The 12,221-nt window shown below is 50.0% G+C and overlaps 1 protein-coding gene across 1 annotated transcript; it reads right to left on the bottom strand.

Annotated features, from left to right (window-relative positions):
- Positions 1–3,781: 3,781 nt before the first annotated feature.
- FOS (Fos proto-oncogene, AP-1 transcription factor subunit) lies at positions 3,782–7,160 on the bottom strand. The gene is made up of 4 exons (XM_073610279.1): positions 6,940–7,160; positions 5,647–5,871; positions 5,425–5,532; positions 3,782–5,305 (listed from the first exon to the last, which is right to left on the bottom strand). Exons 1-4 carry the CDS (start codon positions 7,084–7,086, stop codon positions 4,646–4,648), a joined length of 1,140 nt encoding a protein of 379 aa, XP_073466380.1. The 5' UTR covers positions 7,087–7,160; the 3' UTR covers positions 3,782–4,645.
- Positions 7,161–12,221: the final 5,061 nt, after the last annotated feature.

The raw sequence follows: 12,221 nt of genomic DNA on the forward strand, positions 1-12,221 counted from the left end.
CCCCATCCATCTGTTTTTAGTGGACAGAATCGGATGTCGGCGGGGTGTCAACGGTCACATGTCCATTGACATCAGCTGCTCCATTGAGAGCAATAGATGGTCCACCTGAAAAACGGACAGGCGGACCTGATTGATTCCTCAGTGAGAGGTCTGAAGGTGCCTACATAATTCCAGGGACAGCACAAAATCAGCAATATGACCCAATTATCTTTTTAGCTCTATGTAAGGGTGGCATTCTGACCACCACTGTAAGGTTTGCATTCTTCCCACTGACCACCAAAGGCATACTTGTAAGAGTTCCCCCGAGACCTTAAAGAGGAGCTCCATGTTCCCCCTAAAACATTAAAAGTCTGCAGCTACAAATACTGTAGCTGCTGACTTTTAATATAAGGACTCTTACTTACGTCCAGGAATCCAGTGGTGTCTTCACCGGAGCCAATTCTTCAGTCAGCTTCGGGGTGCAGGCGCCGGCATCTCAAGTAAGGGAGGCAGGCAGTGAGGCCCTGCGGCTTCACAACCGGTGTCCTACTGTGCAAGCGCGAGCTGAGCTGCGCCTTGTGAGCGGTTCCGTAAACTTCTGGGACCTGTGATGTGGAATGGGGAAAGGGCCTCTTTCCCAGATGCCAGCACTTCAACTTTGGGCACCCAGCTGTGACAGATTGCTGCTTCCAGGTGCCCACTGTGCATATGTGAGTCGCGGTGCCCGTTGTGAATGGTCCTACAGTTTTCTGGGACCTGTGACGTGTCCCAGAAGACTGCAGGGAGGGAGGGGGAGAGGAGAACTTTTGGTTGGATCGCCTAGGCAATCCGAGCAAAAGTTGGAGTGAGTACCTATCAAAACCAGCAAATTAGTCTATTCTCAAAACCAGGTATCCGCCCCCCCCCCCAAAAAAAAGCGTCAAATGTGGCAGTAGAGGTTGCAAACAAGCAGAACTTCCCCTTTTGGGTGCCGCTTTAATACTATTTCAGGGGTTTCTTTGGTGTAAAACGGTTGAAAATGTCTGTCTAGGTTATAAAATGATGTGTAGGGTTGTCCCTGCTAATTCTACTACCTCGCCTGTGTGTAATAGGTTTTGCTCTATGGCTGCATGTACTATGCATTTGACATTTCTTAAACTGGATACACATTATACAATTTTTGTTGTTTAATTTGCTTCAGATTTACCTTCAACTGTGTAGTGCAAGGGCCTGCCTGATTGCATACAATTTGAAAGTATTGAAGTTTGACCTAATATTATAGGGTTTTGGTAAATCTAAAAGGAAAGTTGTACAATAAAACTGTATAGTGTGTAGCCAGCTTTATGTTTTTTGTTTTTGTTTTTTATGTTGATGAAGGCTTGGTAGTATAACGTGCGAACCCACAGGCAACGATTGTGATATCTACATCATAAAACAAATGACATACACTTTTAATACAACAATGTAGCCATTTCCAACACCAGGTAACAATGCTGAGTAACAACTCGTTTGGCCCTACGGTGAGAAGTCTGTGTGGACTGTGGGTCAGATGGGTGGACTACAGATCAGAAGGGCATTCTCCTTTCCATATCGCAGCCAGGCTGTTGTGTTGAATAATAGCCGCGCGTCACCTTGCTCAAACTTTGTCAGTGATCGACAGATTCAGAACTGCAGGAATAAGGCCTCCTTCATGCCATACAGGCATAAAAAACAGATGCAGATTTCACTTGCAGAGACATGAATTTACATCAGTTTTCATGTGCTTTTCTATGCATGTTGATTTGCACATCACACCCTGTATCCTCACTTTCTCTTCTGCCCTGTTCATACCATAATGTTGATGTCATGTCAGTTTTTTTTTTTTTGTGCTTCGCAGAAAACTGCATACATGTTGCAGATTGCTGTGCAGGAAAAAAAAAATCTGCACCCGATACCAGTGTTGTAGTGTGAAGAGGGTACATCTCTGCACATGGTGTAAACGACGCCTTACAGACAGCAACTACTGTCTGCCTCGGTTTTATCAATTAAAGCGTATGTAAACCTGAACAATGGAACTTCACTTATGTGCTCCCTTTGGGCCTGGTTAATATGCTATTGAAGGCATTATCTGTTCAGGAAGTGACACAATGCAATGTTGATTCTGACAGCAATATAGCAGCCCTTGGGGGAAGACCTTCCAATGGTTCAGGGAGCCCCTAAAAATGAAGCAGGAGCCTGGAGGACCGCCCTATATTCTCTTGGGGGGGGGGGGGGGTAACATGTTTTCGGTCCCATTGGGCAGAGCTCTATGTCTGATCGGCTGTCCTGGAAGACGACTGGGGAAATCTAGTGCTATCCTGTACCCTCTGTCAAGCTTACTCCAACCCTATCCAGTTCAACTGAACAACTCCCCTCTTTGTTTTGAGCATGAGGTGCTCAGTAATCCAGTCTTAGGCTAGCTACACCTTATACAATTTTTTTTTTTTTTTTTTTTTTTTGTTCCATTTCCTTTAGATTTACCTTCAACTATGTAGTGCAAGGACCTGCCTGATTGCTTACAAAATGGAAAGTGTTTAGGTTTGACCTCATATTATATGGTTTTGGTAAATCTAAAAGGAAAATTGTATCATGTGTAGCCAGCTTTAGGGTGACAGCGTTTCTTCTAGATCAGGGATATGCAATTAGCAGACCTCCAGCTGTTGCAAAACTACAAGCCCCATCATGTCTCTGCCTCTGAGTGTCATGCTTGTGGCCATCAGAGTCTTGCTATGCCTCATGGGACTTGTAGTTCTGCAACAGCTGAAGGTCTGCTAATTGCATATCCCTGTTATAGATATTAGTACAGTGAATGTGTGTTGTCACCCTAGAACAGGAAGTGTGTTTCTGGCAGGATCACCGGATTTAAAAAAAAAAAAAAAAAAAAAAAAAAAAAAAAAACACAACCACTAATGCAGCTGCCACATCCAAGAACTGTTAGGCTGCAATAGATTATGTTTTCTTCCTGCATTTAGAAAAATATTTCAGCATTCTAAATACCTTGAGCACTCCCCACCCATCATAAGGGCCCTTTCACACCAGGGCGGCGTTGTCGGTAAAGCGCCGCTATTGTAAGCGGCGCTTTACCGTCGGTATTCGGCCGCTAGCGGGGGCGGTTTTAAACCCCCCCCCCCCTGCTAGTGGCCGAGAAAGGGTTAAAAACCACCGCAAAGCGCTGTCCCATTGATTTCAATGGGCAGGTGCTGTATATGCTCTGCTCCTTCACCGCTCCAAAGATGCTGCTAGTAGGACTTTTTTCCCTGTTCTGCTAGCGCACCGCTCCAGTGTGAAAGCCCTCGGGGCTTTCACACTGGAATCAAAGCAGCGGCACTTTCGGGTTGGTTTGCAGGCGCTATTATTAGAGCAATAGCGCCTGCAAACCGCCCCAGTGTGAAAGGACCCTAAGAGTCATTAATCTACTCCATGGATTCCCCCCCCCCCCCCCCCCCCCCCTCTCCAAAGCCATAGAGCTGAGAGCTATAAGCCCCCCCCCATTACCTAATTGAGTATATGATATACGCAGTTCTCATGAACTGATTTCTAGTGGTCAGTCTTAGGCAGCGATACCGGCCACAATGATTGGATCAGGTAAAGGTTGTGTCATCGTGCCGAGCCTTATACAGTGTATGATGAGTGGATTTATAAAGTTGAAGAGCAGATCTAGGTGAATTGTTATTTCCTGAAGAGCGTTCTTACAGATCTAATAAAGCTTCCTACATATATGAGAGGTCTGCCTCTGGACAGTACCAGAGTAATAGCGCACCATAAACTCATCATTCAGGATAATGAAAACTCAGACACCAAGAGCTGCATTGAATGCAAATACAATTTATTCTCCATGTCTTGGACAAGAAGCAAAAAAACAATATGCTATAAGTTGTTTCAGGCCCTCTGTCCGCAAAAGTAGAAAACAAAAATACAAATAAAAATATAAATATTCTCAAAATTCAAAATAAATTAACGAAACCGTCTACAAGAAATAAAACGTTTTCATGGAAAACTTGGAAAGACAGCAAAGACTGAGTGTTACAATCAAACGGAAGATACTGCACGTTCACCATGTGTCCGGCTTCGGAGGGGCGGGTTTAATATATTTATATATCATATATACTCTAGATCAAAAATAAAAAAAATCTTGGCTGTTATGGAGCTCCGTATGAGAGCGGCCCACAAGCAGCCAGCACCATAACAAAACTGCTGTATGAACAGCCCGTAGCTTCCAAACCAGGATAATGAAAACACAAGACATGTAAACACCATCACTGACGCAGCAGCGAGGATACAACATGCTACATATTAAAAAACAGGAGTCACAACAAGGTCCATGCCAGTGCTACATGTCAGGAAGAGGTATCGGCCTTCGGTGGCAGTTGGAAGAAGAGGGAGACATCCGCCAGTCACAGCCAGCAGGACAGGGTGGCAGTTTTTCGGGCACTGGGAAGTTTGGCAACCCTTGCTCTAGCAGTGACAGTGTGCTCAGTCGAGGCTTTTCACAACTACAACTTTGGCCAGAGATGAATGGACTACACATGCACAGTGTACACTTATAGCAGCAAGGAGGCAGTCTTACTAAAGGTGAGGCAGAAAACCACATCCCTTACTGCCTGCGGAGAGAGTCACCATGCTGTGACCACTGTGTGGCTACAGTCCTAGGTCAACTTCACCTTGGGCATTACAAGGCCAGTAGAGTGGGAGAGTTGAGAGAGTCCGAGGATTGCTCGTTGCTGCTGCTCTCCCTCCTATGGGTGGCTCCACAGTTGGGAAAGGGTTCAGATTCTGGGTATGTGAAGACAAAAGAAGTGGTGTAGGTGGTACATGTTGGGGTGCAGGTAACAACAGGGGTACACAGAGGCTCCATGTCCACAGACAATGTGTTATACAGGGGCTCCCATTCAGAAGTGTATAGTGTGCTTGTCAAATCCACATCAGGAACAGAGCGAGCTGCGTCAGAAGACCCCGTGGAAGGGGTGCCGAACAGGAAGTCATCCAGAGGCTCAGATTTGAGTCCGAGGGATACCTGCAGCTGGGAGGTTTCCTTCTCAGGGATGGAAGACTGTGGGAGGCTGATGGAAAACATAGGCTCCATTGTGGCTTCCTGGGAGCTGGAAGAGCTAGTCACTTCTGGGAGCAAAGACAGGTCCAAGGAGGATGTCAGGGAGGGGGTCAGGTCCAGGGTTGAGGTCAGGTCCTGGAAGGTTGCGTCCAAGTCATGTGGAATCTTGCAGGCAGGTTTGTGAGCAGCAAGGATGAACTCAAGCTTTTCCTTCTCTTTCAGAAGAGTTGCAATCTCAGCCTGCAGGATTGACTTCTCATCCTCCAGCTCGTCAGTTTCCTAAGAAGAAAAAAAAAAAAGAAGCCAACCGATTAGGGGATTCTAGCACATAGTAATGCACCTGGTATGCAAGACTAGATCTATACAACAGCACAAGGCTAAAAAGGACATCTACTTACAGCTTGGAGGGTGTCTGTCAGCTCTCGGCGACGGTTACGGCATTTAGCTGCTGCCATCTTGTTCCTTTCACGTCTAACTTTCCTTTTCTCCTCTTCCTCGGGAGAAAGCTGTGAAAATAAAAATAAAAGCCAGTTAGAACTCAGGAATAAATCTGCCACGTCTAATACGTAATGAAAGCAAAAGCAAAGACTGCAAATCCCACACATTATCTGGACAATTACCTGTTCAACTTTTCCTCTCCTGCCCTGGCTCTGTCCTCTGCCAGAAGAGCTTTTTAACACCCCGCTGCGGCTGTAGGCTGGAACTGCTCCATAGGGGTGAACTCTGGTCTGGGATGGCGCCACAGATGAGACGATAGTAGGCTGGACCAACCACTGCAGGTCTGGTGAGGTGGAGATGGCTGTGACGGTGGGGACAAAGCTGTTGTTGGAGTCTGTGCCAAATTCCTGAAATTAAAGAAGAAATGGACATTAAGTATAACGTGTGACAAGTCACCATGTTCCCCCCTCCACCTTCCCCTCCCTCTGTGCACACACGCTGAATGGGCTGATCCAGAGGGAGCTGCATTTCCAATCCCAGCACACCAGACAGAAGGGGATAAAAATAGCCCTGACGTCACTAGTGACGCAGGGGCCGCTCTGGAGTCTCCTGAATGAACTCTGGAAGTGTTTTATCAATGAATCCGCTTTACACACACAGGAGGGGGGAGCTGCTCAGCCCAGCCACTGCACTATGCAGCAAGCAGAGCTGCAAAAGTCTGGACTATGCAACCCAATTCAGACAGCATTAATCCAGATCCACATCACCTGCACCCCAATCCATATCACTGGCACTGTGGACCCCAACCCATATCACCGACACTGTGGACCCCAGAAAGCATCAATTCCAGTGCACATCACCTGCATCCTAATCCATGCTACCTGTATACCCCCAACCCATATCAACATCACTGTGCACCCCAATCCAGACAGCATTAACCCCAGTCCATATCACCTGTGCACCCCCAATCTATACCAGCAGCACTGTGCACCCCAATCCAGAAAGCATTAACCCCAGTGCATATCACCTGCACCCTAATCCATGCTACCTGTATACCCCAACCCATATCACCAGCGCTGTGCACCCCAATCTGTTTTACTTGTGTACCCCGAGTCTAGGGCATCTGCACCCCAAGCCAGACACCATTAACCCCAGCCCATATCACCTGTGCACCCCCAATCCATGTCATTGGTGTACCCCAACCCATATCACAAGCACTGTGCACCTTAATCCAGACATCATTAACCCCAATCCAGGCACCGTTAACTTCAATCCACATTGCCTGTGCTGTATACCCCCCATTTAGCCAGCATTACCCCAATCCTATCACACCTAAGCCCCCCATATTCAGACAGTGACCCGTAAAGAGCCCGATCCAGACTCATCCCACCCTATAAAGCCGGTTCCAGTGTAAGATGAACACCCCAAAAGCAGATCCCCCCCCCCCAATATCACATATTCTGTCGCCAACTTACCGGCGGGGTGAGCGGGGATCCCATGCTGGAGAGAGAGGCGGACGGGGACGGGTAGTAAGCCATGCTGTCTCCGGCTGGAGAGGCGCTGCTACACCGAGAGGATGTCGCCTCGTAGTCGGTGCTGTTGCTGAAGAAGCCGTGGTACATGTCTGTTGTGTATAAAGCAAAAGATCGTCCGATAATTCCGGAGCTGTCACTGCCAGAAGTCGCTGCTCGGCTGCCTTTTATACTCGCTGTCATGCAGTTTATGAATGGGTGACGTAAAAAATGGGACGGACCATGTGTGTGGGGGAGGAGAGGAGCGCTCCACACAGCCCTGCCGCAGCCTCCGTTACACGAATCACAATGCCAGAGCCTGATTGATCGCTACAGCCGTGTTATCACTTCTCCCGACTGATCACAGCTCGCCACAACCGCATAATGTGCCTGCAGATCCCCCCCCGTGGGTTACCCGTTTTGGTTCGGCCATCGGGAATCCACTGACGCAGTTATCCTTATAAGGAAAACATCCGTCCGAAGGGCGGGGCTGCCGGGAAGAGCCCTGAGAGGAGAGCGAAAGGGGAGGGGTTCTGTACACTGCCATGGGGACACAACACACACAATATACAATCTACACTGCACACTGCCATAGGAACACAACACACACCGTATACAATGTACACTGCACACTGCCATAGGAACACAGTATACAATGTACACTGCACACTGCCATAGGAACACAACACACACAATATACAATCTACACTGCACACTGCCATAGAAACACAACACACACAATATACAATCTACACTGCACACTGCCATAGGAACACAGTATACAATCTACACTGCACACTGCCATAGGAACACAACACACACAATATACAATCTACACTGCACACTGCCATAGGAACACACAACACACACAATATACAATCTACACTGCACACTGCCATAGGAACACAACACACACAATATACAATCTACTCTGCACACTGCCATAGGAACACAGTATACAATCTACACTGCCATAGGAACACAACACACACAATATACAATCTACACTGCACACCGCCATAGGAACACAACACACACCGTATACAATGTACACTGCCATAGGAACACAGTATACAATCTACACTGCACACTGACATAGGAACACAACACACAGTATACAATCTACACTGCACATTGACATAGGAACAAAACACAACACACACTATACAATCTACACTGCACACTGCTGTAGGAAAACCACTTACACATAGTATACAATCTACACTGACATAGGAATACAACACACGTTATACAATCCACACTATAAGCTACCATTGGGGGACAACACACACACTATACAATCCAAACTGTACACTGCCATGGGGACACACTACACACCTGTATAGTTTAGTGGTTACACCACACACACACACAGCATACAATCCACACTGTACAATTCCACAGGGACACAACATACACAAATTGTGCATTGTAATGGGACCACAACATACACACACAGTATACAATCCGCACTGTACTCTGTCACTGAGGACCCCCAGCTCCCCACACACACACACACTACAATCCGTACTGCTATGGGAGTATTATTATTTATTATTATTTAAGGTACTTATAAAGTGCTGTCACTTTATGCAGCGCAAAACATAGTATGCAATCCACACTGCCATTGGGGGACACAACACACAGAGTATACTGTCCACACTGAAACAGGGAGACAATCCATGCTGTACACTGCCACATGGGACACAACATATAGATGTTTATACCTAGAAAGTCACACTTTGTGACAGCATTGGGAAACATTATTTTTCTTCACACTACAGTACATTGGACTTGTTTTGTCAAAGACAGGCTGTAGTGTTATGACATGTGTACTGTGTGTGTATTGCATCACTGTGGTGGTGTGAATAGTATATTGTGTGTATGTTGTGTTGCCATGGCAGTGTACAATGTGGATCTTGTACTGCATGTTGTATTCCCACAGCAGTGTAGATTGTATTATGTGTGTGTGTGTGTGTATGTGGGGGGGGGGGTTGGGGCCCCCCAGCGGCAGTGTACAGTGTGGATTATTGTATTTTGTGTGTGTGTGTGTGGGGTTGTGTCCCCCAGTGGCAGTGTACAGTGTGGATTATTGTATTTTGTGTGTGTGGGGGGGGGGGTTGTGTCCCCCAGCGGCAGTGTACAGTGTGGATTATTGTATTTTGTGTGTGTGTGTGTGGGGTTGTGTCCCCCAGTGGCAGTGTACAGTGTGGATTATTGTATTTTGTGTGTGTGGGGGGGGGTTGTGTCCCCCAGTGGCAGTGTACAGTGTGGATTATTGTATTTTGTGTGTGTGTGTGGGGGTTGTGTCCCCCAGTGGCAGTGTACAGTGTGGATTGTAGACTATGTTTCTGGTTGTTATGGACAACGGCACAACTTTCCCTTTCAGACTGATGACATGTATAGGGAGCCTCTTGCTGGGATATCCTCAGTGGTGGGGGCAGGAAACCTCAGCCCTGCTCTCACTTTGTTTTGGTCTGTTGTTCTGTTCCTGGAAGCTCCCTCCCTGTGTGAGGGCCCAGTGCAGGATTCCCTCCTCCCCCTCCTCCTATGTGAGGCCAGTGAAGGGCTCCCTCCTCCTCCCCCTCCAATGTGAGGCCAGTGAAGGGTTTCCCTGTCTGGGCTTGTGAGATTTGCAGAGGGATTCCCTCAGTCGGCTGTGACATCATAGGACTGCTCAGACTGGATTTTCAATAAACAAGCTGTGCACACCCTGTCAGAGTATGTGTCCACGTTTCTTGTGTGTTCCTCCACCAAACTGTACATGTCACTATTCAGAGGATTGTCCCCCCCCTGCCTGTATTCTAACACCATTCACCACTACAGCCTCTAAACAGACACACACTGCTGCTGGAATATGATTGTCTGCCCCAAAACCTTTGTACATTTTCTCTTTGGATTTCAAACAGTTGCCACAATATCTCCTAAGACAGGGGTCAGCATCCTTTTTCCACTTAAGGGCCGGATTCAATGTATGGGAATACATGGAGGGCCGCATTCACCTGCTAATAAATTAAGTTGGGGGGTTACAGAGGTGGCTGTAGACTGGGGGGGGGGGGGTACAGAGGTGGCTGTAGACTGGGGGGGGGGGTACAGAGGTGGCTGTGGACTGGGGGGTACAGTGGTGGCTGTTGACTGGGGGGGGGGGGTACAGTGGTGGCTGTTGACTGGGGGGGGGGTACAGAGGTGGCTGTTGACTGGGGGGGGGGGGGGTACAGAGGTGGCTGTTGACTGGGGGGGTTACAGAGGTGGCTGTTGACTGGGGGGGTTACAGAGGTGGCTGTTGACTGGGGGGGGTACAGAGGTGGCTGTGGACAGGGGGGGTACAGAGGTGGCTGTGGACGGGGGAGGTACAGAGGTGGCTGTGGACTGGGGGGGTACAGTGGTGGACAGGGGTGGGGTACAGAGGTGGCTGTGGACAGGGGGGGTACAAAGGTGGCTGTGGACAGGGGGGGTACAGAGGTGGCTGTGGACAGGGGGGGTACAGAGGTGGCTGTGGACAGGGGGGGTACAGAGGTGGCTGTGGACGGGGGGGTACAGAGGTGGCTGTGGACAGGGGGGGGGGTATAGAGGTGGCTGTGGACAGGGGGGGTACGGAGGTGGCTGTGGACAGGGGGGTGTACAGAGGTGGCTGTGGACAGGGGGGTACAGAGGTGGCTGTGGACTGGGGGGTACAGTGGTGGATGTAGACGGGGGGTACAGTGGTGGATGTGGACGGGGGGTACAGAGGTGGCTGTGGACAGGGGGGGTACAGAGGTGGCTGTGGACAGGGGGGGTACAGAGGTGGCTGTGGACAGGGGGGATACAGAGGTGGCTGTGGACAGGGGGGGTACAGAGGTGGCTGTGGACAGGGGGGGGGTACAGAGGTGGCTGTGGACAGGAGGGGGTACAGAGGTGGCTGTGGACAGGGGGGGTACGGAGGTGGCTGTGGACTGGGGGGGGTACAGTGGTGGATGTAGACGGGGTTCAGTGGTGGATGTAGACAGGGGGGATACAGAGGTGGCTGTGGACAGGGGGGGTACAGAGGTGGCTGTGGACAGGGGGGGTACAGAGGTGGCTGTGGACAGGGGGGTACAGTGGCTGGGTCCAGACAATATTAAAGATGGCCCTGAATATTCTTATTATTCACTGTTTAATACTGTTATCTGCAAAAGTGTCTGTTATATGATAAAACTGCAGCTATATACCTCATTAAGAGCGCCACTCAGAATACTCGCCGCTTCTCTTCTCCTCGTCTGACAATTCAACAGGAGGGGCCGAGCATGACGTCAGTCAGGAGGGGAGGGAAAAGAGAGGCGGCGAGTAATCTGAGCTCCGAGTGGCGCCCTTAGTGAGGTATATAGCTGCAGTTTTATCATCTAACAGACACTTTTGCAGATAACCGTATTAAACATCCAATCACTTATCCGCGGGCCGATTGCCTGTGAATTAATCATGGGCACTGGCGGGCCGGAGATTTAGTGGCGGTGGGCCAGGGGGTACAGGGGTGGCTGTGGACTGGGGGGTACAGTGGTGGATGTGGACGAGGGTGGGGTACAGAGGTGGCTGTGGACGGGGGGGTACAGAGGTGGCTGTGGACGGGGGGGGGTACAGAGGTTGCTGTGCACGGGGGGGGGGGTACAGAGGTGGCTGTGGACGGGGGGGGGGTGCAGAGGTGGCTGTGGACAGGGGGGTACAGAGGTGGCTGTGGACAGGGGGGGTACAGAGGTGGCTGTGGACGGGGGGGTGCAGAGGTGGCTGTGGACAGGGGGGTACAGAGGTGGCTGTGGACAGGGGGGTACAGAGGTGGCTGTGGACAGGGGGGTACAGAGGTGGCTGTGGACGGGGGTACAGAGGTGGCTGTGGACAGGGGGGGGGGGTACAGAGGTGGCTGTGGACAGGGGGGTGTACAGAGGTGGCTGTCTACAGGGGGGTACAGAGGTGGCTGTGGACGGGGGGGTACAGAGGTGGCTGTGGACAGGGGGGGGTACAGAGGTGGCTGTGGACAGGGGGGGTACAGAGGTGGCTGTGGACAGGGGGGTGTACATAGGTGGCTGTGGACAGGGGGGGTACGGAGGTGGCTGTGGACGGGGGGGGTACGGAGGTGGCTGTGGACAGGGGGTGTGGTAAAGATGTAGCTGTGGACTGGGGGGTACAGTGGTGGATATGGATGGGGGGTACAGTGGTGGATGTGGACGGGGGTACAGAGGTGGCTGTGGACGGGGGGGGGGGTACAGAGGTGGCTGTGGACGTGGGGGGGGTACAGA

The sequence above is a fragment of the Aquarana catesbeiana genome, linkage group LG13 (assembly GCF_042186555.1).
Source record: "Aquarana catesbeiana isolate 2022-GZ linkage group LG13, ASM4218655v1, whole genome shotgun sequence".
In the NCBI taxonomy this organism is placed as follows: Eukaryota; Metazoa; Chordata; class Amphibia; order Anura; family Ranidae; genus Aquarana; species Aquarana catesbeiana.